The following is a 25,344-nucleotide window of genomic DNA, read 5'->3' as shown; positions in this document are numbered from 1 at the left end:
TTCTTTTTTTATGGCTGGCTGAATACTACTGCATTGTATTATATGCATCACATTTTCTTTATCCATTTGTCTGTTGATGTACAGTTAGGTTGATTCCAAATCTTGGTGATTGTGAATAGTGCTGCAATAAACATGGGAGTGCAGATACTGCTTTGATATACTAATTTCTGTTCTTTTGGTTATATACCTGGCAGTTAATTTGCTTGATCATATAGTAGTTCTGTTTTTAGTTTTTTGAGGAACCTCCAAACTGTTCTTTATAGTGGCTGTATTAATTTACATTCTCATCAGCGGTGTACAAGTGTTCCCTTTTCTTTACATCCTTGCTAGCATTTGTTGTTGTCTGTCTTGGATAAAAGCTATTTTAACTGTGGTAAGATAATATCTCATTGTAGTTTTGATTTGCATTTCTCTGATGTACAGTGATGTTGAGCACCTTTTCATATACCTGTTTGCAATTTGTACATCTTCTTTTGAGAAATGTCTATTCCAGTCTTTTGCCCATTTTAAAATCAGATTTTTGGATTTTTTTCCTATTGAGTTGTTTGAACTCCTTATATATTCTTATTAATCCCTTGTCAGATAGACAGTTTGCAAATATTTTCTCCCATTCTGTGAGTTGTCTGTTCACTTTGCTGATTGTTGGCTTTGCTATGCAGAAGCTTTTTGACTTGATGTAATCCTATTTGTCCATTTTTGCTTTGGTTTCCTGTGCTTTTGGGGTATTACTCAACAAATCTTTGCCCAGACTAATGTCCTAGAGAGATCTCCAATGTTTTCTTTTAGTGGTTTGATAGTTTCAGGTCCTAGATTTAGATCTTTAATCCATTCTAATTTTGATTTTTGTATATGGTGAGAGATAGGGGTCTAGTTTCTCCCTTCTGCATGTGGATATCCAGTTTTCCAAGCACCATTTATTGAAGAGAATGTCTTTTCCCCAGTGTGTGTTCTTAGCACCTTTGTCAAAAATGAATTCACTATAGATGTATGGATTCATTTCTGGGTTCTCCATTCTGTTTCATTCATCTGTTTTTATGCTGTTTTGGTTACTATAGCTCTATAGATGGGATCTCGCTCTGTCATCCAGGCTGGAGTGCAGTGGCATGATCACGGCTCATTACAGCCTTGACCTCTTGGGTTCAAGTGATTCTCCCATCTCAGCCTCCTTAGTAGCTGGGACCACAAGCTTGTGCCACCACATCCAGTTAATTAAAAAATATTTATCTTGTAGAGATGAGATTTCTCTATGTTGTCCTGGCTGTCTTGAACTCCTGGGCCCAAGTGATCCTTCCACCTTGGCCTCCCAAAGTGCTGGGATTACAGGTGTGATCGAGCACCCAGCCTCAATAAGTCTTAGATTTGCCCTTTTGAGGCTATTTTCTAGATCTTGTAGGCATGCTTTATTCTTATGTTATTCTTTTTTCTTTTGTCTTCCTCTGTGTATTTTCAAGTAGCCTGTCTTCAAGCTCATTAATTGTTTCTCCTGATTCACCAATTCTGCTGTTGAGAGACTCTGATGCATTCTTCAGATTGTCAGTTGAATTTTTCAGCTCCTAAATTTCTGCTTGATTTATAAAAATTATTTTAGTCTTTGTTAAGTTTATCTGATAGGATTCTGAATTCCTTCTGTGTTATCTTGAGTTTTGTTGAGTTTCCTGAAAACAACTATCTTGAATTCTCTGAAAGGTCACATATCTCTGTCTAGGTTTGCTCACTGCTGCCTTATTTAGTTTGTTTGGTGAGGTCATGTTTTCCTGGATGGTCTTGATGCTTGTGGGTGTTCATTGGTGTCTGGGCATTGAAGAGTTAGGTATTTGTTGTAATCTTTGCAGTCTGGGCTTTTTTGTACCTGTCCTTCTTTAGAAGGTTTTCAAGTATTCAAAGTGAATTGAGTATTATGATCTGTCTTTGGTTATTGTAGCTGTCTCTTCATTAGGGTACACCCCAAGCCCCAGTAACGCTGTGGCTTTTGCTGACTCATAGAGGTACTGCCTTGGTGGTCTGGGTTAGTTCTGGCAGAATTCTCTGGATTACCAGGCAGAATCTCTTGTTCTCTTCCCTTACTTTTTCTCAAACTAGTGGAGTCTGTGTCTTCTTGCTGAGCTGCCTAGAATTGGGGAGGTGTGACCCAAGCACCACCTCTTGGACTGTGCTGGGTCAGACCTGAAGTCTGCACAAAACTGGGTCCTGCCCAAGGCCTGTGGTGACTATTGCCTGGCTACTATTGATGTTTATTGAGTGTCCTAGGGTGCTTTAGTCAGTGGATAGTGAATTCAGACAGGCTCCTGTGCTTCTCTTCAGGGAGATAGGTTCCCTTCTGGCCCAGGGTGAGTCTGGAAATGCTGGCTGGGAGCTAGGGCCTGGAGTTGGGAACTTTAGGAATTTCCTTGGTGCTTTATTTTTCTGTGGCTGAGCTGGTGCATAAGTTGTAGGACAGAGTCCTTTTTACTCTTTCCTCTTCTTTCCTTAGGCAGAAGGAGTCTCTCCCTGTGGCTACCACCTCCCCAGGCCCGTGGTGAGTACTGCCTACTTACCACTGATGTTTTTTCAAGGCCTGAAGGCTCTTTAGCCAGCTTGTGGTGAATCCTGCCAGGCTTGGGTCTCTCTTCAGAGCAGTGGGTTCCCTTCTGGCCCAGGGTGGGTCTGGAAATGCTGTCCATGAGCTAAGGCCTAAAATCAGGGACTTTAAGAGTCTGCTTGGTGCTTTATTTTACTGTAGCTGAGTTGATACCCAAGTTGCAAGGCAAAGTCCTTTTTGCCCTTCTCTCTCCTTTCTCAGGCAGAAGGAGTCTCTCACGGTGGCCACCACAGCTGGGAATGCACTGGGTTACATCTGAAGTTAGCATGGTACTGGGTCTCTCCCAAGGCCCATGGCGAGTACTGCCTGGCCACTGCTGGCTACTGAAGTTTATTCAAGGTCCAAGGACCCTTTAGGCAGGGTCCTGCCAGGACTGGGTCTTTCCTTTCATGGCAGCTGGTTCTTTTCTGGTTCAGGGTGTGTCTAGGAATGTTATCTGGGATGTAGAGCCTGGAATGGGGGAATCAGGACTGTGCTTGGTGCTTTACTGTATTGTGGCTGAGCTGATATCCAAGTTGTAAGACAACGTGACTCTTTCCTCTCCTTAAGCAGAAGGAGGTTCTCCTAGAGCTACAAGCTGTGCTGCCTGGTGCTGGGGGAGGGGTAATGCAAGCACTGTTTGGGCTGCCCTAGCTGGTGTCTCACTGGGTCATGTGCACCTCAAGTCCACTGATTCCAAGTGCACACAACACCAAGACTTGCCCAGGAATTGAAGTCCTGGTGGCCTAGACTGCGTTCTAAGTTTATTTATGATCCCAGAGTACTTGTGAGCTTGCTATGGTGGGGCTAGCCAGAACTCAGGTTCCAACCACTGGGATGGACAATTCCTCTCTGATTAGGGCTGGTCTAAATGCTCCCTCCATAGATGCCGGCTGAATTCTGCCCTGTGCTGCTTTCCACTGTGACGGGGCAGCACTGAGTTTCAATGCAAAGTCCCACAATTGCTGTGCTGTCTCTCCCACAAGTACACAGATTCTCTGGACAACATGGCTGCCGCCAGAGGATAGGACAGGGGTGGTGTTGGCAGTTCAAGACTGTCTTTCCTACCCTCACCAGTGGCTCTTTTCTTGATAAGATGTTAAAACCAGATTCTGTGATCACTTACCTGATTTTTGGTTCTTATGAAGGTGCTTTCTTGTGTGGATAGTTGTGCAATTTGGTGCTCCTTTTGGGGGTTGGGGGTGATTGCTGGAGGGTTCTATTCAGCCATCTTGCCTCTTCCCTCTTCCCTCCACCTATATGTTTTAATTTCTGTCATTGTGGGTTAGTTTTGTCTGTTCATGGGGTAATCATACCTATGTGCTTTTTGTTTCTGACTTCTTTTGTTTAACATAGTGTTTTAACTGTTGTGATATCCATAGTTCATTCTTTTTTGTTGTTAATATTTTATTATGTGGATATTAATATGTGAATATAATTGCCTATCCATTCTTCATGGTTTAATTTTTTTTTTTTCATTTTCTTTTTTTGTTTGTTTGAGAGAGAGTTTTTGCTCTGTCGCCTAGGCTGGAGTGCAGTGGTGCGACCTCAGCTCACTGCAACCTCTGCCTCCCAGGTTCAAGTGAGTCTCCTGCCTCAGCCTCCAGAGTAGCTGGGGTTACAGGCACCTGCCACCACACCCACAAATTTTTGTATTTTTAGTAGAGACGGGGTTTCGCCATATTGGCCAGGCTGGTCTTGAACTCCTGACCTCAGTTGATCACCTGCCTCAGCCTCCAAACGTGCTGGGATTACAGATGTGAGCCACTGCACCCAGCCTCATTTTCTTATTTCTTGCTCCATTACTAGGGTTATGGGAACTCTATGATTTGGCAGTATTCTTGAGGTTAAAGATGGCTGCATGAAATGGCCACTCTTTTTCGATCCTTATTGGTAGGCATGCTTATTGAATCAGCATCATTGATTGATTACTTCCTTAGGAAAGGACTTTGATACTTGCTCATTTTTTAAAGTTAGGCATTGTCAAATTAATGTTGAAAAGAGCTCTTAAAGGAAGTCAAATAAAGCAGTGTATATACATTATGCATGAAAATAGATGAGAAAGGAAAAAGGGGAAAAAGCTATGTAGTGAATTTTAGTAAAATGACTAAGCAAGAAAAATGATTGCTAAAATAGATTAATGTGTATGTGAATTTATTTCTTCAACAAATAAATTTTTGAGCTGTGGATACCCATGATGGGAATGATGAAGCCACTTACCTTTTAATGGAGAAGTAAGACAATAAACCAAAAAAATCCAAATAAAAATATAATTTTAGGTAATACATCAAATTCTCTGATAAAAATAAATCCGGATAAGGGGAATAGAGTGATGGAAGATGGGGGATAGAGGATTATTTTAGATAGTATACTAAGGAAAACCTTCGCTGAGGATTTGAAATTTGAACAGAGACCTCAGTGATATGAAAGAAGGTCCAAGTAGAGGGACCAGGAAGGAAGTGTAAAGATTCTGAATTAGGAATAAACTTAAAAACAGAAAAAAAAGACCACTGAGGCTTCAGTGGAGTGAGAGAAAGATGAAACTTGAGGGGGTGAAATAATGTAGGCCCTTTTAGACCACAGTAAGAGCTTTCAGTTTTCTTTGTGTTAAGGGGAGCCATTGAAGTAGAGTGGCATGGTGTGATTTTCCTTTAAAAAGGGTGACTCTCCCTGCTGTGTGGAAAAATAGACTATAGCAGAGCAATGATGGAAGGATACCATGCTTTTTCACTAATTCAGGTGAGAGAACGATAGGGCTTTGAAGTAGGTGGTGGAGATGGGAATGATAAGAAAATAGGTTCAGGATGTATTTTAAAGGCAGACCTATAGTGCTTATTGATGGATTGAATATAAGAGGAATTTCCTGACAGGATTCCTTATAGGAGAGGGTTTAGAAAATGTTTACAGTAGTGCATTAGTCACGGTAGTCCAACTACTATACCTAAACAACCTCCAAATATCAGCAGCTCTATACAAGTAAAGTGTGTTTCTCATTTACATCACAGTCCAATTTAGGTGGTTGGAGGTGGGGTGATGGTAGACACTCTTCTCTATGTGGTCCTTTGGGACCCAGACTCCTTCCCTCTAGTGACTTTGTGTCCCTGAGGGCCTTAGAGCTTGTCCCCAGGTTGTCTCCATTCTTATAGCAGACTAGGAAAGGCAGATCCTTTTAGAGGTATTTTGGCTCAGCCTGGAGAGAATGTACATAATCTCTGCCCCACATACCATTTGCCTAGGACTTGATCATATGTCCACATGTAACCCCAGGGAAGATTGGGAAATAAAGTCTAATTGTGTGCCTAGGAAGAGGAGGAAATGGGTTTGTAAAAAGAGTATTTGGGGGCTTTTAAAAAGAAAATTTACTTCTAAATACATAGTTTGCAAAGTTTACATATCTAAATAAGTTACATATGTGTTTATATATGTGATTAAACATTTGTATGGTAGTGACTATATTTATTTGTGGAACATTCTAATTGCAAGCACTAAAGAATGAAGAAACTTGAATATTAGGTCATGAACACAACTTCCCCATAGTTATTTATCTAAAATAAATTCAAAATGTTTAATAGCTCTCCCCCATGATATTTATAGCTGTACGCAAATCAGTAATGTTTTCTCAAATAGATCTTGCCTTTGATATTACAGTGTTTTCTGTATGTACTATGAGGCCTTTGGTTTGAGTTATTTTTTCAACATTAAAGTTCAATTTTTTTTCTTTTTTACTTTTTAAATGTATAGTACGTTTGCTTGATTCAGTTCTACTTTTCTTGCTACTGGATGACAATGTATAATCTTTTTTCTTTTCCTTTCCTTTCTTTTCCTTTTCCTTTTCTTTCCTTCCCTTTCCTTTTTTTTTTTTTTTTTGACAGAATCTCACTCTGTCACCCACGGTGGAGTGCAGTGGCTCAGTCTTGGCTCACTGCAACCTCTGCCTTCCAGGTTCGGGTGATTCTCATGCCTCAGTAGCTGTGACTATGGGTACATGCTACAATGCCCAGCTAATTTATTTATTTATTTATTTTTTGAGACGAAGTCTCACTCTGTCACCCAGGCTGGAGTGCAGTGGCATGATCTTGGCTCACTGCAACCTCTGCCTCCCAGGTTCAAGCGATTCTCCTTGCCTCAGCCTCCTGAGTAGCTGGGATTACAGGCACATGCCACCACGCCTGGGTAATTTTTTTTTTTTTGTATTTTTAGTAGAGACGGGATTTCACCATGTTGTCCAGCCTGGTCTCAAACTCCTGACCTTGTGAGCCACCTGCCTCAGCCTCCCAAAGTGTTGGGATTACAGGCGTGAGCCACCACGCCCGACCTGTATTTTTTATTTTATTTTTTTTAGTAGAGATGGGGTTTCACCATGTTGGCCAGGCTGGTCTCAAACTCCTGACCTCAAGCAATCCACCTGCCTTGACTTACCAAAGTGCTGGGATTACAGGCATGAGCCACCATGCCTGGCCAACAATGTATGATCTTTCTTACTAACATTTATCAGTAGAGTCCTATGATAAAGCACACATAAAGAGAAAGGACACTTTTTTTTTTTTTTTAAGAAAATAACTTTGGGGATTTGATAAAAAAGCAAAAACAACATTAATGTATATATTTTGAAAAGTGAATTTTAATAACACACTGCAGAACACTGCACAGAACACTGCATTAAAAATCCTTAGGTACTTTTTTATTTCTTTAACTGAACTTCTAGTTTAAAGGAAACTCTTTATTCCCTGTTTTCTTTCTTCACCACAGTTTTCCTCTATAATTAGTCCCTTCTAACTCAGTCCAGTGAATAACATCATAAGCTGGCCTATTCTGAACCACACCCTGCTAAACCACAGCAACTTTCTTACCACGTTAGCATATACTGTTAGCATATACTTTTGAAGTGTCTACATTGAGATAGAGAATAAAAAGAATATTAAGTAATTTTCTATATAAAAGATACAGCATTGTCTGATTGCTATATAAATGCCAGTCATGTGCTTAGTTCTTTACGTGTATTGTTTTATTCTTATGGTCAGCTATCCCCACATCATTTATTTAGTAATCGTTTTTTTCTCTGCTGACTTGAAATGTCATCTTTATCAAATATTTTCATAGTTTTTTTTTGCTCTTTAGGTCTTGATTTTCTGATTTGAAAGGTGATAGTTTATTTTTGTCTAAGAATTGAAATTCAACTCAAATTAGGTAATGTATATCAAACTTATTTTTGATTATAACTATAGATGGAAAATGTGAAGATTTCCCAAAAGCCCAGTGTTTTAACCCATTTTAAAATATATGTATACCTCTATGTGCAATTTTCTAGATTTTAAAATTTTACGTTATAAATTCTTTTCCATATTTCTGCATGGTTGACTTTACAGCTATCTCCCACTATTCATGTTTGCTTAATTCTTCAGTTTGGATAGTGAATTTGAATGTCAGGGAGTACTGCCTTATTTGAATCTATTTGTTTCCTCAAGTTTGGATAGCAAATAACAAGATAATGAAGGAAATTCCAGAAGTTTACTCAAACGTATTTGGTTCTTGAGTTTCGGTTGTGAGATTTTTGGAAATCAGGAATTTGGATAACAAGGGCAACCTGTATCCTCAAAGGGTATTGCACTGAAATACTACTCATTATAATGGGTTCTTTTGATTGTAGAGAACAGAAACCTACCTGAGAGTGGCTCAAGGAATAAAAGGGAATTGATTGGCACACTTAACAAGGAATTTCAGTGGTCTAGCTTATTTGAGGCACAACTGGATTCAGTTGCTCAAATATGTTGATAAGATTTTGCTGTGTGTGTTAGTTTCATTTTCTTTTATTGCAGAGGCTTCTTTTATGCATTCAGGGAATATGGCTGCCAGCAGCTGTAGGTTTAGATCTTTCTAGCTTAGCAGCCCTGGTGTGGGAAGAAAGCTGCTTTCCCGATAGTTGCAGCAAAAATTCCAATACAGAATCTCAGTAATCAGCCACTGTGGCTAAGAGTAATGAAATAAATTGATTGACTGGGCCTGGGTCACAGCAAATGTCTCTCTTCTCCCTTATCTGGGGAATGAGGTCAGTTCATTCAAACTATGTTCGATGACAAAGATGGAATGACAAGGAGAAGAAATAGTTTTTCAAAGGAAAACAGTAATTTTGAAGAAGGTACAGAGTACTTACTGGTCAGGCTAAGCTGATACACATATACTAGTGTGTCATACAGTAATTCACGTTATGTTTTATTTTTTATTTTCATAGTTTTTTGGGGAACAAGTGATGCTTGGTTGCATGAGTTAAGTTATTTTTTAATTTTTAATTTTTATTTTTGAGATGGAGTCTCACTCTGTCGTCAAGGCTGGAGTTCAGTGGTGTGATCTCTGCTCACTGCAACCTCCGCCTCCCAGGTTCAAGCGATTCTGCCTCAGCCTCCCAAATAGCTGAGATTACAGGCATGTGCCACCATACCCGGCTAATTTTTTTTTTTTTTTTTTTTTTTTTCCTGAGACAGAGTCTTGCTCTTGTCACCCAGGCTGGAGTACAGTGGTGCAATCTTGGCTCACCGCAACCTCCGCCTCCCAGGTTCAAGTGATTCTCCTGCCTCAGCCTCCTGAGTAGCTGGGATTATAGGCACCCACCACGCCTAGCTAATTTTTGTACTTTTAGTAAAGACAGGGTTTCACCATGTTGGCCAGGCTGGTCTTGAACTCCTGACCTCAGGTGATCTGCCCGCCTCGGCCTCCCAAAGTGCTGGGGTTACAGGTGTGAGCCACGGTGCCCAGCCATTTTTGTATTTTTAGTAGAGACGGAGTTTTGCCATGTTGGCCAGGCTGGTCTTGAACTCCTGACCTCAGGTGATCTGCCCGCCTCGACCTCCCAACGTACTGGGATTAACAGGTGTGAGCCACTGCGCCCAGCTGAGTAAGTTCTTTAGTGGTGATTTCTGAGATTTTGGTGCACCCATCGCCTGAGCAGTATACACCATACCCAATTTGTTATCCCTCACCCACCTCCCACCTTTTCCCCCAAGTCCCCAAAGTTCATTGTGTCATTCTTATGCCTTTGAATCCTCATAGCTTAGCTCCTGCTTATGAGTGAGAACATACGATGTTTGGTTTTCCATTCCTGAGTTACTTCACTTAGATTAATGGTCTCCAGTTCCATCCAGGTCACTGTGAATGCCATTATTTTGTTCCTTTTTATGGCTGAGTAGTATTCCATGGTGTATATTGACCACAATTTCTTTATCCACTCATTGATTGATGGGCATTTGCGCTGGTTCTGTATTTTTGCAGTTGTGAATTGTGCTGCTATAAACATGCCTGTGGGAGTATCTTTTTTTGTATAAATGACTTCTTTTTCTCTGGGTAGATACTCAGTAGTGGCAACTGGGTGATACCCTGTTGTGCAGCCTGGAGTGCAGTGGCATGATTTGGGCTCACTACAACCTTTGCCTCCTGGGTGCAAGTGATTCTTGTGCCTCAGCCTCCTGAGTAGTTGGGGCTACAGGCGCGTGCCACCATGCCCAGCTAATTTTTATATTTTTAGTAGGGATGGGGTTTCGCCATGTTGGTCAGGCTGGTCTCGAACTCCTGACCTCAGGTGATCCACCTGCCTTGGCCTCCCAAAGTGCTGGGATTATAGGCGTGAGCCACCGCACCTGCCCTACTTTTAGTTCTTTAAGGAATCTCCATGCTGTTTTTTATAGTGGTTGTATTTTACATATAGTGAATGTATTTTACATTCCTACCATCAGTGTCAAAGTGTGTTCTCTTTTCACCACATCCCTGCCAGCATCTATTATTTTTTTGATTTTTTTATGGCCATTCTTGCAGGAGTAAGGTGGTATCACATTGTTATTTTGTTTTGCATTTCCCTCATCATTAATGCTGTTGAGCATTTTTTCATGTTTGTTGACCTTTTGTGTATCTTCTTTTGAGAATTGTCTATTCATGTCCTTAGCCTACTTTTTGACGGGATAGTTTGTTTTTTTCTTGCTAATTTGTTTGAGTTCCTTGTAGATTCTGGATATTAGTCCTTTATTGGATATACACATTGTGAAGATTTTCTTCCACTCTGTGTGTTGTCTGTTTGCTGATTTTTTCTTTTTCTGTGCAGAGGCTGTTTAGTTTAATTAAGTCCAATTTATTCATCTTTGTTTTCGTTGCATTTGCTTTTGGGTTCTTGGTCATAAAGTCTTTGCCTAAGCCAAGGCCTGGGAGGGTTTTTCTGACATTATCTTATAGAATTTTTATTCAGGTCTTAGATTTAAGTCCTTGATCCATTTTGAGTTGATTTTTGTATAAGGTGAGAGGTTTTCATTCTACATGTAGCCTGCCAACTATTAACATTTTATTTATTTAGAGATGGGGTCTTGGTATATTGCCCGGGCTGGTCTTGAACTCCTGTGCTCAAGCAATCCTCCCACCTCAGCCTTTCAAATAGCTATGACTATGGGCATGCACCACTGTGCCCAGCCTGATAATTTATTTCTTCCATTACATTTTCTTCAACTGAAATGGTACAAAATGTGTTTTCTTTCACCACCCACTTTTGCTTTTACTTGACATTGATCTGCTATAGGTAAAACTTGGGGTTTTATATTCTTTCTAGTAATGATTAGCTGATATGCAGTCTTGTCACATCTTATCTCAAATTCTGTTTCTCTGCCCATCTTTTTTTTTTTTTTTTTAAATTCTTTCAGTAAAAGTGTCCTTTTTTTTTCCTGTCTGAGAGACATCTGTCCACCTTTGACCTTAATCTCGTTTAGTCTTGCTTACCAAGGAACTCTGGCTTGCCAGTTAGACCTTCTTTTTCTTCAGTTTTATTTTCTGCTTCCTTGCTTGATCTTATTTATAATCATACAGTTGTGTTCCCAAGCCCTCTAACGAATAAACATTTCACTCACAATACTCCTGCTTTTTTTTTTTTGAGACAGAGTCTCGCTGTGTCTCCAGGCTGGAGTGCAGTGGCACGATCTCTACTCACTTTACTCACTTCAACGTCTGCCTCCTGGGTTCAAGTGATTCTCCTGCTTCAGCCTCCCAAGCAGCTGGGACTACAGGCGCGCACCAGCACGCCTGGCTAATTTTTGTATTTTTAGTAGAGGCGGGGTTTCACCATCTTGGCCAGGCTGGCCTCGAACTCCTGACCTTGTGATTCGCCCGCCTCGGCTCCCCAAAGTGCTGGGATTACAGATGTGAACCACTGCGCCTGGCCCTACTCCTGCTTTCTTTGTAGCAGATTCGATCAACATCTGCTAGCTACTTACTTGCCACTCTGTGGCTTCCTCCTTAACTTCTTGTAATCTTTTTCTGTTTTGTACTTCTTTTCAAGAATACCAGTGATATCCAGAGACCTTTGTCTCAGGCCTAAGCCTAAAATAATAGTATGGAAGGGCTAAAAAAAACTCTTAAGAGATGTTTAATTCAATTTTCTTTTCCTGTTTTGCTTGATGTTATTTTGATTATACCAGCTTTCTTTTGGCTAGTGTTTGCATGGTATTTCTTCTCCTTTAAAAAAAAAATACTTTCTGATTCTGTATCCTTATGTTATAGATGTGTGTCTACTGAAAACAGCAGATAGTTGAATTTTAAAACTTTGATCTGACCATCTTTGTCTTTTAACTGGAGCATTTACATGTAATATAATATAATTACTGTTGTATTTAGCTTTAAAACTTTACTATTTGTTTTCTATTTGATATACCTATTCTGACTTTTTTCCCTTCTCCTTTCTTGCTTTCTTTTGAACTCATTATTCTGTTTTTTCACTCTACTAGTTGGAAGTTATACATAATTATTTTTAACTTTTAGTTTCAGGAGTACATGTACAGGTTGGTTCTTTAGATAAATTGTGTGTTGCAGGGGTTTGGTGTACAGATTATTTTGTTACCCAGGTAATAAGCACAGTACTCGATAGGTAGTTTTTTGATCCTTGCCTTCCTTCTACCCTTCACCCTCAAGTAGGCTCTTGTGTCTATTGCTCCCTTCTTTGTGTTCATGTCTACTCAGTTTTTAGCTTCCATTTATAAGTGTGGTGTTTGGTTTTCTGTTCTTGCGTTAATTTACTTAGGATAATGGCCTCCAGCTCCATCCATATTGCTATAAAGGACATTATCTCATTCTTTTTTATGGCTGCATAGTATTCTGTGGTGTATATGTGCCACATGGAAAGTTACACTTAAAAAATCTTTTTTTTTTTTCTTTGAGACGGAGTCTCGCTCAGTTGCCTAGGCTAGAGTGCAGTGGTGTGATCTTGGCTTACTGCAACCTGCGCCTCCTGAGTTCAAGCGATTCTCCTGCCTCAGCCTTCTGAGTAGCTGGGATTACAGGCACACACCACCCTGCCTGGCTAATTTTTTTTTGTACTTTTAGTAGGGACAAGGTTTCACCATGTTGGCCAGGCTGGTCTCGAACTCCTGACCTTAAGTGATCCTCCTGCCTCGGCCTCCCAAAGTGCTGGGATTATAGGCGTGAGCCACCAGGCCCAGCCTAAAAAAAATCTTTTTTAGTGGCTACCCTAGAACAACCATCAGCAAAATTTTCCTGTAAAGGAGCATATAGTAAAAGTTTTTGGCTTTGTGGACCAGCCCGGGCAGCATTCCATCTTGCTATGGGGTGATACTTCTTGGGGTGATACTTTTCTGGCTGGAAACGTCTGTGGCCACTGGCGCCTCTGCCTGAGTTTTTCTTGGGCCTGCTGGGCTTATTCTGATCACTCTGAATGGCAGGCTGTGTTTGGCTTGCACTACCAGCCTGGATCCCACACCTACCAAAGGAGGGTGTGCGAGTGAGTGAGGGGTTTGGCCATTCTACACAACCAAGCATGCTGGCTGCAGCGAGGCAGGCAGCTCCGGGTGCTGGCATAGGCGCTGGCTTCCTTGCAAGGCTGTGGCTGGATCAGGCATACCTCAAGCAGCTTCCACGGCTGGCACTGGGGAATGCAGTGGTGCTTGGAAGCTTGAAGATGCCAGGAACCGCAGAGCCCCAAAGAGGGTGTCAGAGCCCTGGCTTGGGGAGCCCCCAGGTCTGGGCTCCATGAAGGGCCTCAGCTCTTTTCTCCTTCTCTCTTCTCTCCTTCTGTTGCCTACAATGGGACGAACAAAGGGCGTATTTCAGCCCTGTTTGTGTTATAGCTCTTTTAGTCCTGCCATTCGGCAGGTGCTGAATTCTTGTTCTGCACCCAGGAAGAATGAGGTGCACGGACAAGTGGAAGGTGAGCAAGGCGAAGGGGAACTTTATTGAGTGGTAGAACAGCTCAGAGGAGACTCGCAGTGGGTAGCTCCTCTCTGCAGCCAGGGTGTCCTGATGAGTGTTCAGCTCTCAGCAGAGTGGAGACTGTGGAGTGGGTAGCTCGTCTCTGCAGCTGGTAGTTGGATATCTCTTCAGCTCTCAGCAGAGGAGACCCTGGGGTGGATAGCTTCTCCCTGCAGCTGGTTGTCCCGTCATCTTCTCAACTCCCGGCAGAGAGGAGACCCTGGGGTGGGCACCTTTTCTCTGCAACTGGCAGGTGGTTGTCTCCCCAAGTCTGGCTGAGTTCAGGCTTTTATAGGTCTCAGCAGGGAGGGTGTGTGTACTGATTGGTTCATTGACAACCATGGGTGGGCCTGGAGAAAGCACCACAAGTTCCCACTCTGGTCATCGGGTGCCAATGGAAAGTCTGGTCCCCAGGCTTCAGGCCTTCCCTGGCTTGAAGGTGGGGCTTCACCAGGGACCTGCCTCCTTTTCCCCAGGAGCCTGCCTGCCTCCTGCTGCCGTTCATGGTGCCCAGGCTGTTTGTGACAGGGGGTGCCTACAGGTACTGAGCTGCCCTCAGTACCCCCTCGGCCTCCCTCTAGTGTTTGTAGGCACCCAAAGTTTAGAGGGGGCTGAGGTGGCAGGGTGTGGTCTATCAGTGCTATCTGGAGTGTGTGCACACTTGGCCAGGCTGTGACAGTGCCCAGGCTCGGACCCAACCTTGCTCTGAGATTGGAGTGGCTGCTGGGAGTGAGGAGAGTCCAGGCAGTGGGAGCAAACACCTCTGAGCCTGCAGAGACTGGGCGGGGGGCCTTCCCGGGCCTCTGAGAATGCGGAGATGCCTGGGTCTGCAGCTGCAGCTTGGGCGGCTGCAGCTGTGCCTGGGAGGGTGGGGTTCCTGCCTGCTCCCATCCCCCAAGAGCACAGTGATGCCCGGGTCTGCAGCCCACCTGGGCGGGTGGCCGCAGCTGCACCTAGGGAGCGCGAAACTCCTGCCCTGTCAACTCAGAAGGTGGCGGGGTTCCCACCTTTTCTTGGCTTCTGCCACCTCCATGGAGCATGCAGTCCTGGCTGCACCTCCCCCACTGCAGCTGGTGTCATGGCAGTGGCCGCTGTAGATGGGCCGCTGCTGCCATCGGTGGCATGCACTTACAGTCCCAGCTACTCGGGAGACTGAGGCAGGAGGATCACTTGAGTCCAGAAGGTTGAGGCGGCAGTGAGCCATGATTGTGCCACTGTACTCCAGCCTGCATGACAGAGACAGACCCTGGTTCTATAAAACAAAAACAAATACAAAAACAAAACAACAACAAAATAAAGTGAGTTAATGGAAAAGGAGCTGTAGGAGTGAGTCAGAAAAAGAGCAAGACTATCAGGAAGACTACAAGAAAAATAACTATGTGAGTACACTTTCAAGAACTAGAAATTGGCTGCTTTAGTCATGCCATAGTGTGGTGTGTTAAAATGAAGAATGAGGAAAGACCTTTGGATTACCAACTCTGGAATTTTGTGACTTTTCCAGAGCATTGTCAAGTAGCTTGCTATGTGGGAAGAGTGGTAAGGGAGTAGAAAGTGAGTTCCCAAATACTTGGGAATACAGTGATTTTCAAATACTATTTTCTGGACCAGCAATGACAGAATTACCTACATTTCCTCAACTCATAACTATTGTTGAGCCTGGTAATGTACATTTTTAAAAAAATTTTTGTTTATTTATTTATTTATTTAGAGACGGAGTCTCGCTCTGTCACCCAGGCTGGAGTGCAGTGGCATGATCTTGGCTCACTGCAAGCTCTGCCTCCCGAGTTCATGCCATTCTCCTGCCTCAGCCTCCGGAGTAGCTGGGACTGCAGGTGCCCGCCACTATGCCTGGCTAATTTTTGTATTTTCAGTAGAGATGGGGTTTCACCATGTTAGCCAGGATGGTCCAGATCTCCTGACCTCGTGATCCGCCTGCCTCGGCCTCCCAAAGTGCTGGGATTACAGGTGTGAGCCACCGCACCCGGCTGGTAATGTACGTTTTGAAAAAGTTCCCCAGATGATTTTGATGAAACCTCATGTCTCGGATTTGCAAATACAGATTTTCCAAGCTGTTTAGCAAGGACTGGCTTGTGATCAAGATGGATTTCTGAGTGGTATTTTGAGACAAACCCTCCTTTTTGTAAAAAAAAAAAAACAAAAAACAAAAAAACCACAAAGCAGTAATTGATAAAATAACAAAGATAAAACCAAACTGACAAAACTAGGACTCATAAAGGTAAACACTTCTATGTTTCAGGAAGGAGCAGGTGTGGTTTTTGGCTGCTTTGAAGTAATGGGGAAGTGTAATTAGAGTTGGACTTATTGTTGGAAACAGTGGACAAAGATAGGACTCCTGTTAAAAAAGATGTTTCTAAGTTTACTTCCAGGGCTGCCATATTATACAACTTTAGGGATTAGATTGCAGTTACTTAGTACAGTGGTCTTTAACCTTTTTGGCACCAGGGACTGGTTTCATAGATGACAGTTTTTCCACAGATGGGGTAGTAGGGGATGGTTTCAGGATGAAACTATTCTGCCTCAGATCATCAGGTATTAGATCCTCAGGCATTAGTTAGATTCTCTTGAGGAGCATGCAGTTTAGATCCCTTGCATATGCAGTTCACAATAGTGCTTAATGCTTCTATGACAATCTCATGCTGCTGACATTCTGACAGGAGGCAGAGCCCAGGCAGTAATGCTTACTTGCCTGCTGCTCATCTTCTGCTGTGCGGCCCAATTTCTGACAGGCCATGGACTGGCACTGGTCCATGGCCCAGAGGTTGGGGACCCCTTAACTTAGTACATCTCCTGGAGTGTTACAGGTCACAGCCTCCCTGGCTGTAAGAAGATTTGCTGCTGACTGCTGCCAGATGCCATAGCTTATATGAACCAAATACTTAGGGATTCAGGAAAGCAAACATAGCTATACAACTAGGAACCTGGTAACTCAGAGTGTATCCTCACTGTTATTGCAGAGCAGAATCTCTGGCTAGACTATCTGTAAGAAAAATATTTATGAGATAACTGAGGAAATTTGGAAATTTGAATATCAATTGATCATTTAATACCAAAATTTTTAATTTTAAAAAATATATTTATGATACTGTGGTTCTCTTAAAAAAGTAGTAAACAGGTTCTCAGTAAGTGTTTGTATGAAAAACAAAAGAAGTTCCATCAAAAGTGCACTTGTAAAGCTAAATTCTCAAATATATGAAGTCATCTCGTGCTAAGGAAGATATGAAATAAACAACCAGAAGAGCAGTTCAGTCTGGATGACATTTCAGTGTTAGTCTGAAAAATATTAAATTACATACTGAGGATTTTCAAAAAGAAAAGGAGTAATAGCCCTTAAGTATAAATAATTTTGAAATGTAAATCGGCAGAAAAAAGATGAGGTGGATTTGAAAATGACAAAAACTTTAGAAGTGAAAAATGTAGTTGTAATTTTTAAAATCCAACAGCATGGTGTTCATGAATGAGAAGAGTCAATAAGATGTCAGTTCTGTCCAGTATTAATCTGTAAAATCAATGCGGTATTAAAATCTGAAAAGGTTTTTTTTCATGATAGTAAACATGCAAACTTAAACATTTTTATGGTAGTGTAAATAGCCAAGGTAAAATTTGTAAAGAACAACACATTAAGGTAATGTGCCCTTCAGATACCAAAATTTATTATAGGACTGTAGTAATTAACAGAGGTTCAGGGGTGGAAAAATAGACCAATGGAACAGACTGTAGAGCCCAGAACAGATTGATAGGTACAGATCCATAGATGGAATCTATTTTCAGTATGCTATGAGATAGGACTGTTAATTTTCTTCACTCCAACTCAGATTAGCAATTGAACCAGTACCACAGTGAATAGTTTATCCTTTCCTCACTAGTTTATTTCTTTAAAAAAAAAATTTTTTTTTTTTTTTTTGGTGACAGTCTCATTCTCTCACCCAGGCTGGAGTGTAGGGGTGCGACCTCAGCTCACTGTAACCTCTGCCTCCCGGGTTCAAGTGATTCTCCTGCCTCAGGCCCCTGGGTAGCTGGGATTACAGGGACGTGCCACCATGCCTGGCTAATTTTGTATTTTTAGTAGAGACAGGGTTTCACCATGTTGGCCAGGCTGATCTCGAACTCCTGACCTCAGGTGATCTGCCCACCTTGGCTTCCCAAAGTGCTGAGATTACAGATATGAGCCACCATTCCTGGCCTATATGGCTGGGTTTTTTTTTTTTTTTAATATGTTTTGTATTAATCTCTGTTTGAAAGACCATCTAGGCAAAAGGGAAAAAATAGTTTCTTGATTAGAAGACTTTGACAAATATGTAGTAGTATGAGAGGATAGATAGTACCCTGGGCAACATGGTGAAACCCCGTCTCTACTAAAAATACAAAAATTAGCCAGGCAAGGTGGTGCACACCTGTAGTCCCAGCCAGGTTGAGGTGAGAAGATCACCTGAGCCCGGGAGATGGAGGGTGCAGTGAGCCAAGATCTTGCCGCTGTACTCTAGCCTGGGTGACAGAACAAGACCCTGTCTTGAAAAAAAAAAAAAAGGAAGTAACTGAAAGTACTTCTTATTTTTTTAATAGCACATCATCCTTATATGTTAAAGGATGAAATAAATAAGGGAAATATTGATGACACATGAGAGTAGTTTTTTGGGGGCATATAACTAACTAATGAAGATAAGAAATAGGTTTTATCAGCCCTGGAAAGTGTGTGGGGCATATTTTCTCAGTAGAAGACAGGAATGGAATAAGATAGATGAGGTAAAGATAGGAATAAATTTTGAGTTGGAGAAGCCATTTGAAGGAAATCACTATTTTCTCAGTGAGGTATAAAAGTTGAAATCATTCTTCTGAAGTGTGATATACTGTATACGAAGTTCGAGAAGATGGGAAGAAGATGCAGAATACTTGTAAGGAATGCAATAAATGAGGTTAGGTAAAAAGATATAATGGTAGCATTGAAGGACAAAGGGAAGCTGAATAAAATTTGTGGTGGTGCCTAGTTGTATAATTGTGTTAAATTTGCGCAGCAAGTCAGGGGCAGGATTCTTTTGTCGCTCTTGCCAAACTCCCTTCTCCTTCCCACCTTGTGGGAGGGAGTGAGTCAGAGCCTAGAATTCCTTGAAAATATATGTCTATCTCTTTAGTTGGTTTCTCTCATCATTTTCTTGGTTTTATGTAATTTCTGTGTTTATCTATCTTCTTACTGTTTTTAACAAATTTTACAAAATTTTTGCTCCATTGTTGGGATTCTTTCTTGTTTTTGCTTTATCCTTAAGAAATTCTGGGTACAGGGCAATTAGATTTGCATGATTATTCTGTCTTAATCCAGTCTTTGTTAAGTATAAGGAAAGAACTTGGTTCTAATCCCAAGTTCCTTACAAACATTTGAGACAGCAGGGGAAAAATAATTTTTCTTTGTACTCTTTGGATTTTTGTATAATAAAACATTGAAATATATGTTTTTTTGGCAAGTTACTATTTTAGAAAGTGCCTAGATTTGGACAATGAAACTTAATATTATGTGGTCTCAATGAAACTGTTGCTGTGCTAAGACAAGAGTTAGTATTTTGTGTTTTAGAAGATGTAATCAACATGCTGGTTAAGCTTTTCTTTCTTGAGCATCAGAAAGCAATGTGTATTTACTTCTAAATATTTTGCATCTTTTATGTTACAGTTATTTTACCAAGAAAATGGTTTGCACGACTTTGAACATATACTATCCATGCTGATGGGACAGGATCCAATATGAATATAAATGATGGAGGAAGACGACGCTTTGAAGATAATGAACATACATTACGGATATATCCTGGGACTATTTCAGAAGGGACAATCTACTGTCCGATTCCTGCCAGAAAAAACTCCACAGCTGCTGAGGTGATTGAGTCTCTTATAAACAAACTTCATCTTGACAAAACAAAATGTTATGTTCTAGCAGAGGTAAAGGAATTTGGTGGAGAAGAATGGATCCTCAATCCAACAGATTGTCCAGTTCAGCGAATGATGTTGTGGCCCCGAATGGCTCTGGAAAATCGCTTAAGTGGAGAGGACTACCGCTTTCTTCTGAGAGAGAAAAACCTTGATGGATCAATCCATTATGGTAGCCTGCAGTCATGGCTACGGGTAACAGAAGAACGTCGCAGGATGATGGAACGGGGTTTTCTTCCACAGCCTCAACAGAAAGACTTTGATGATTTATGTAGTTTACCTGATTTGAATGAGAAAACTCTCTTAGAAAACCTACGAAATCGCTTTAAGCATGAAAAAATTTATACCTATGTTGGCAGTATTCTAATAGTTATTAACCCATTCAAGTTTCTTCCTATTTATAACCCCAAATATGTCAAAATGTATGATAACCACCAACTGGGAAAACTTGAGCCCCACATTTATGCTGTGGCTGATGTAGCTTATCATGCCATGCTTCAGCGCAAAAAGAATCAGTGCATCGTGATTTCGGGAGAGAGTGGTTCTGGGAAGACTCAAAGCACAAACTTTCTAATTCACCACCTTACTGCTCTCAGTCAGAAAGGATTTGCCAGTGGAGTGGAACAGATTATTCTTGGAGCTGGACCAGTACTTGAGGTAAATATATAGAAATCTTATTTTTGATTTTAATTTTAATTTTTATCCTTTGAGGTAGGGGGGTGTACCATTCCTAGAGGTACTGCAATACCAGGTCGATGTGTGGAGTAGATCAAGCAAGATACTGTTCCATCTCCCAGCTCCAAAAACTCATTTAGGGCCGGGCGCAATGGCTCATGCCTGTAATCCCAGCACTTTGGGAGGCCGAGCTGGGTGGATCACCTGAGGTCAGGAGTTCCAGACCAGCCTGACCAACATGGAGAAACCCGTCTCTACTAAAAACACAAAAAAAAATTAGCCAGGCGTGGTGGCACATGCCTGTAATCCTAGCTACTCGGGAGGCTGAGGCAGGAGAATTCTTTGAACCCGGGAGGCGGAGGTTGTGGTGAGCCGAGATCATGCCATTGCACTCTAGCCTGGGCAACAAGAGCGAAAATCCATCTCAAAAAAAAAAAAAATTGTCTTTGGATAGAAGACATTCTAGATATTAAACTGATAAAAACATAACTATACTTGATCTTAGCCAAAAGGCTGAAAAGCTATAGAAATACTGTTCTTGCTATTCTGGGCACACTGCCTGCAGGGTAGCCCTGCTCCACAAGGAGCAGCAATTTAAAAAAAAGAAAGAAAAATACTGTTCTTATTCTTAAACATATCTTTAAAAAATATTTGATAGATGTAAGAAGATGAAGTAAAACTAAATAGAAGTGTAGACATTATTTTTAGTAACCAAGAGGACCTGGAAGATGGGAAAGCAAAAAAGGTGGTGTGGAAGATTGAAGAGTGACAGTGGTAATTTTTTTTTTAAAGAGAATGTCTTTGGGTCATTAATGATGCAAAGAAAGAGATGACTGTAGTCACTGTATATCCCCCTATAAGGGGAGAAAGCAGAGTCAGGTCCTGTCTAACTGCATTGTGATGGTTGGTGAAAATATTTTTGCTGATGTATTTGTATTTCTGCAAGCTTAACAGCTGTGCCTAGCATCGAAACGTAATAATGTAGAGAATATGGGAAAAAATGTTTAGTTGTGGGATGTTTTACAAGTAATACCATCCAATGTCAAAAGGAAAGATGATACAGAAGGACTAGTACTCCACAATCTTACTTATATGTGGAATCTGAAAAAGTTGAATGCATAGAAACAAAGAGCAAAGTGGTAGTTACTAAAGGCTGCGAGGATTGGAGAGATGTTGGTTGTAGGACACAAATTTTTTAGTTATATAGGAGGAATAAGGTCAAGGGATATATTGTACATCATGATGACTACAGTAAGTAACAATAGATTATATACTTGAAAATTTCTTTTTTTTTTTTTTTTGAGACAGAATTTTGCTCTTGTTGCCAGGCTGGAGTGCAATGGTACAATCTCGGCTCACCGCAACCTCTGCCTCCTGGGTTCAAGGGATTCTCCTGCCTCGGCCTCCTGAGTAGCTGGGATTACAGGCATGTGCCACCACACCCGGCTAATTTTGTATTTTTAGTAGAGAAGGGGTTCTCCATGTTGGTCAGGCTGGTCTTGAACTCCCGACCTCAGGTGATCCACCTGCCTTGGCTTCCCAAAGTGCTGGGATTACAGGCATGAGCCATCGCCCCCAGCCTATACTTGAACATTTCTAAGAGAAGATTTTAATCAGTTTCATTACAAAAAATGATAAGTATTGTGAGGTAATGCATACATTAAGTAGCTTGATTTTGCCATTGTACACTGCAGACATATATGAAAACATCATGTTATACACCATAAATATATGCAGTTTTTGCCTGCCAATTTAAAAAAAAAAAAAAAAGGAAAGGGAATATAGTGTTTGTTTTAGACCTGAAAGGAAAAGGTAATATTACTGCATTGTCTTTTTAAAAGATATTTTGTAGGTAAAATTGAAATACAGTAAACTGCGTATATTTAAAGTGTATAACGTGATAAACTTTGACATGTATATACCCATGAAACCACCACCACAGTCAAGAACATATCCATTATCCCCAAAGTTTCCTCATACCTCTTTGTAATCCCTCTTTCACGCTCCTCTCAGCCCACCCATATATGGGAAACCAGTTAAGTGCTTTCTGTCACTGTAGATTAGTTTGCATTTTCTACCATTTTATATAAATGGAACCACATAGTATGTACCCTTTTATATTTGGCTTCTCCCACTTGGTATAATTATTTTGAGATTTATCCATGTTGTTGCATATGTCGATAATACATTCCTTTTTGTTGCTAAGGTAATAGTATTCCATGGGATATCACAATTTTTTAGATCTGTTCACTCGTTGATGGATATATGGGTTGTTTTTAATTTTTGGCTATTACATTCAAGTTTAGATAGACATATGCATTTTTTCTCTTCAGTAAATATCTAGCAATGGAATGACTAGATCAGATGATAAGTATGTGTTTAACTTTTCATTAAGCTCTTTAATTTCTCTTGGCAGTATTTTATAGTTATTAGTGTGCAGGTCTTTTACATCTTTGGTAAGATTTATCTCTCAATTTTTTGAGGATGTTATTATAAATGGTGTTCTACAATTTTCAATTGTTTGTTGCTAGTATATAGATATACAGTTGATAGTTACACGTTGATCTTATCTTCTGCAATCTGGCTAGACTTAAATATTAGTGCCATTAACCTTTTTTTTTTTTTTTTTTTGAGACAAGGTCTCCCTCTATTGCCGAGGCTGGAGTGTAGTGGTGTCATCATAGCTCACTGCAGCCTCGATCTCCAGGCTCGAGTGATCCTCCCACCTTAGCCTCCTGAGTAGCTGGCACTATCAGCCTGTGTTGCTATGCTCGGCCGTTTTTTTTTTTTTATTTTTTGTAGAGACGAGGTCTCACTATGTTGCCTAGGCTGGCTGGTCCTGAACTCCTGAGCTCAGGTGATTCTCCTGTCTTGGCCTCCTAAAGTGCTGGGATAACAGGCATGAGCCACCAAACCTGCCCACCCCTGCATCAGCTTTTTTATAGATTCCATTGGATTTTTCATATAGTCAGTCATGTCTGTGAATAAAAAGTTTTTCTTCCTTTCTAGTTTGGATGTCTTTTTTTTTCTTGCTTGATTTCACTGGCTACTCCAGTATAATGTTGAGTAGAGGTGGTTGAAAGCAACATCCTTGTCTCGTTTCTGATCTTAGGGGAAAACATTTAGTCTTTAGCCATTAAGTTATAATGATAGCTGTTGGTTTTGTGTAAATTCTGTGTCAAATTGAGCTTGATCCATTCTGTTTAGCTTGTTTAGAGCTTTTGTCAGGAATGGATGTCAAAATTCATTTTGTCAAGTGTTATTTCTGTGTCTTATTAAGATGATTATATTTTAAACTTTGTTAATGTGAATTACATCATGAGGGACATTGTTGTCTTTCTCATTAAAAAAAATTTTTTTTTGAGAGTGGATCCCACTATGTTGCCTCGGCTGGTCTCAATCTCCTGGGCTTCAGTGATTCTCCTGCTTCAGCCTTCCAGGTAGTTGAGATTACAGGCATGCACCATCATGCCTAACATTGTTTTCTTGAATGTCTTTTTTTTTTTGCATTCAATCTTTTGCATTGATAGAATTATCAAGTCTCATAGGATGAATTGGGAAGTCTTTTCTCGTATTTTTGGAAGAGTTGTGTAATACTGATTTTTTTTTTACTGTCAGTGTTGGAATTCATTAATGAAGCCATCTGGACCTGGTGTTTTTTGTGGGAGAATTTTAAACAAGGTTTCAATTTTAAAAGTAGATATAGAGTTATTCATGTGATTATTGTTATTACTGTTTTTTTTAGTAAGCTTTGGTAGTTTGTGTCTTTCAAGAAACTTGCTTAATCTAAGTTATCATATTTATTGTCATAAAGTTTTATGTAATATTCCCTTATTGGCAACTGCTGTGGCTGCCACCGCTGCCACCGGCTCTGCAGCTGTAGGGGACCCGTGCAGGTACGCAGGTGAAAGGCGCTCTTTGCCTGCTGAAAGTTGCCACGGAAAAACCACCATCTCCCCAGCTCACCATGGTGTACAAAATTGATTTAACTACTGGAGATGCTGGGGCTTCCAGCACTTACCCTATGCAGTGCTCAACCTTGCGCAAAAGTGGCTTCATGGTGTTCAAAGGACAACTGTGCAAAATAGTGAAGATGTTAACTTCCAAAACTGGAAAACATGGTCATGCCAAGGTTCACCTTGTTGGAATTGCTGTTTTCTTGGGAAAAAAAAAAAGAAGAAGATATTTGTCCTTCTATTCACAACATGGATGTTCCAAATATTCAGAGACATGATTATCAACTGATACGCATTCAAGATAGTTGCCTTTCCCTGCTGACAGAAGCTGATGGAGTTCCTGAGGATCTTAAACTGCCAGAAAGTGAACTAGGCAAATAAATACAAGGAAAATACAATGCAGGTGAAGATGTACAGGTGTCTGTCATGTGTGCAATGAGTGAAGAATATGCTGTAGCCATAAAACCCTGCAAATAAATGGGAGCCACAACCTCCCTGGCTTAAGCAATTCTCCCACCTCAGCCTCCCAAGTAGGTGGGATTATAGGCATGTACCACCACGCCTGGCTAATTTTTGTATTTTTTGTAGAGACGGAGTTTTACCATGTTGCCAAGGCTGGTCTTGAGCTCCCAGGCTCAAGCGATCCGCCTGCTTTGGCCTCCCAAAGTGCTAGAATTACAGGCTTTTAAAGTCTTTAGTATGATCTCTGAGGTCATTGATTTTAGATCATTCTTCTTTTCTAATATATTTATTTAGTGCTGTAAATTCTTTCCTAGGTACTGCTTGTACTGCTATCCCACAAATTCTGACATATTGTGTTTTCATTTTTATTTAGTTTAAAACGTTTGATAATTTCCCTTTTGATTTCTTTTTTTGTGACTTATTCTTTATTTTTTTGTTTCCTGCTAGAAAGCCATAATTATATAATCATTGTAGAAAGAAAATGTATAAAATATTGTTGTAGAAAATACCGGGTTCTTCGGGAGGCAGAGGTTGCAG

The 25,344-nt window shown here is 40.9% G+C and overlaps 1 protein-coding gene, 1 non-coding gene and 1 pseudogene across 14 annotated transcripts in view; 2 read left to right on the top strand and 1 right to left on the bottom strand.

Moving 5' to 3' along the window:
* MYO9A (myosin IXA) overlaps positions 1-25,344 on the top strand; it is a 308,394-nt gene that overhangs the window by 53,634 nt on the left and 229,416 nt on the right. For all 13 annotated transcript variants that reach the window (XM_063652720.1, XM_063652726.1, XM_063652723.1 and 10 more), the window contains exon 2: positions 19,461-20,371. In XM_063652720.1, the coding sequence (XP_063508790.1) occupies positions 19,532-20,371 (840 nt within the window). In that variant the 5' untranslated portion in view covers positions 19,461-19,531. The remainder of the gene's footprint in view (positions 1-19,460; positions 20,372-25,344) is intronic.
* Positions 20,729-20,914, bottom strand: LOC129014841 (U2 spliceosomal RNA). Its single transcript, XR_008494376.1, has one exon. It is a non-coding gene; the product is annotated as a U2 spliceosomal RNA (small nuclear RNA).
* LOC134738297 (eukaryotic translation initiation factor 5A-2-like) lies at positions 22,661-24,842 on the top strand (annotated as a pseudogene).

This window comes from Pongo pygmaeus, chromosome 16, assembly GCF_028885625.2.
Source record: "Pongo pygmaeus isolate AG05252 chromosome 16, NHGRI_mPonPyg2-v2.0_pri, whole genome shotgun sequence".
Taxonomy (NCBI): Eukaryota; Metazoa; Chordata; class Mammalia; order Primates; family Hominidae; genus Pongo; species Pongo pygmaeus.
The sequence above is the reverse complement of the archived record's forward strand: the minus strand, read 5'-3'. Positions and strand labels throughout refer to the sequence as shown.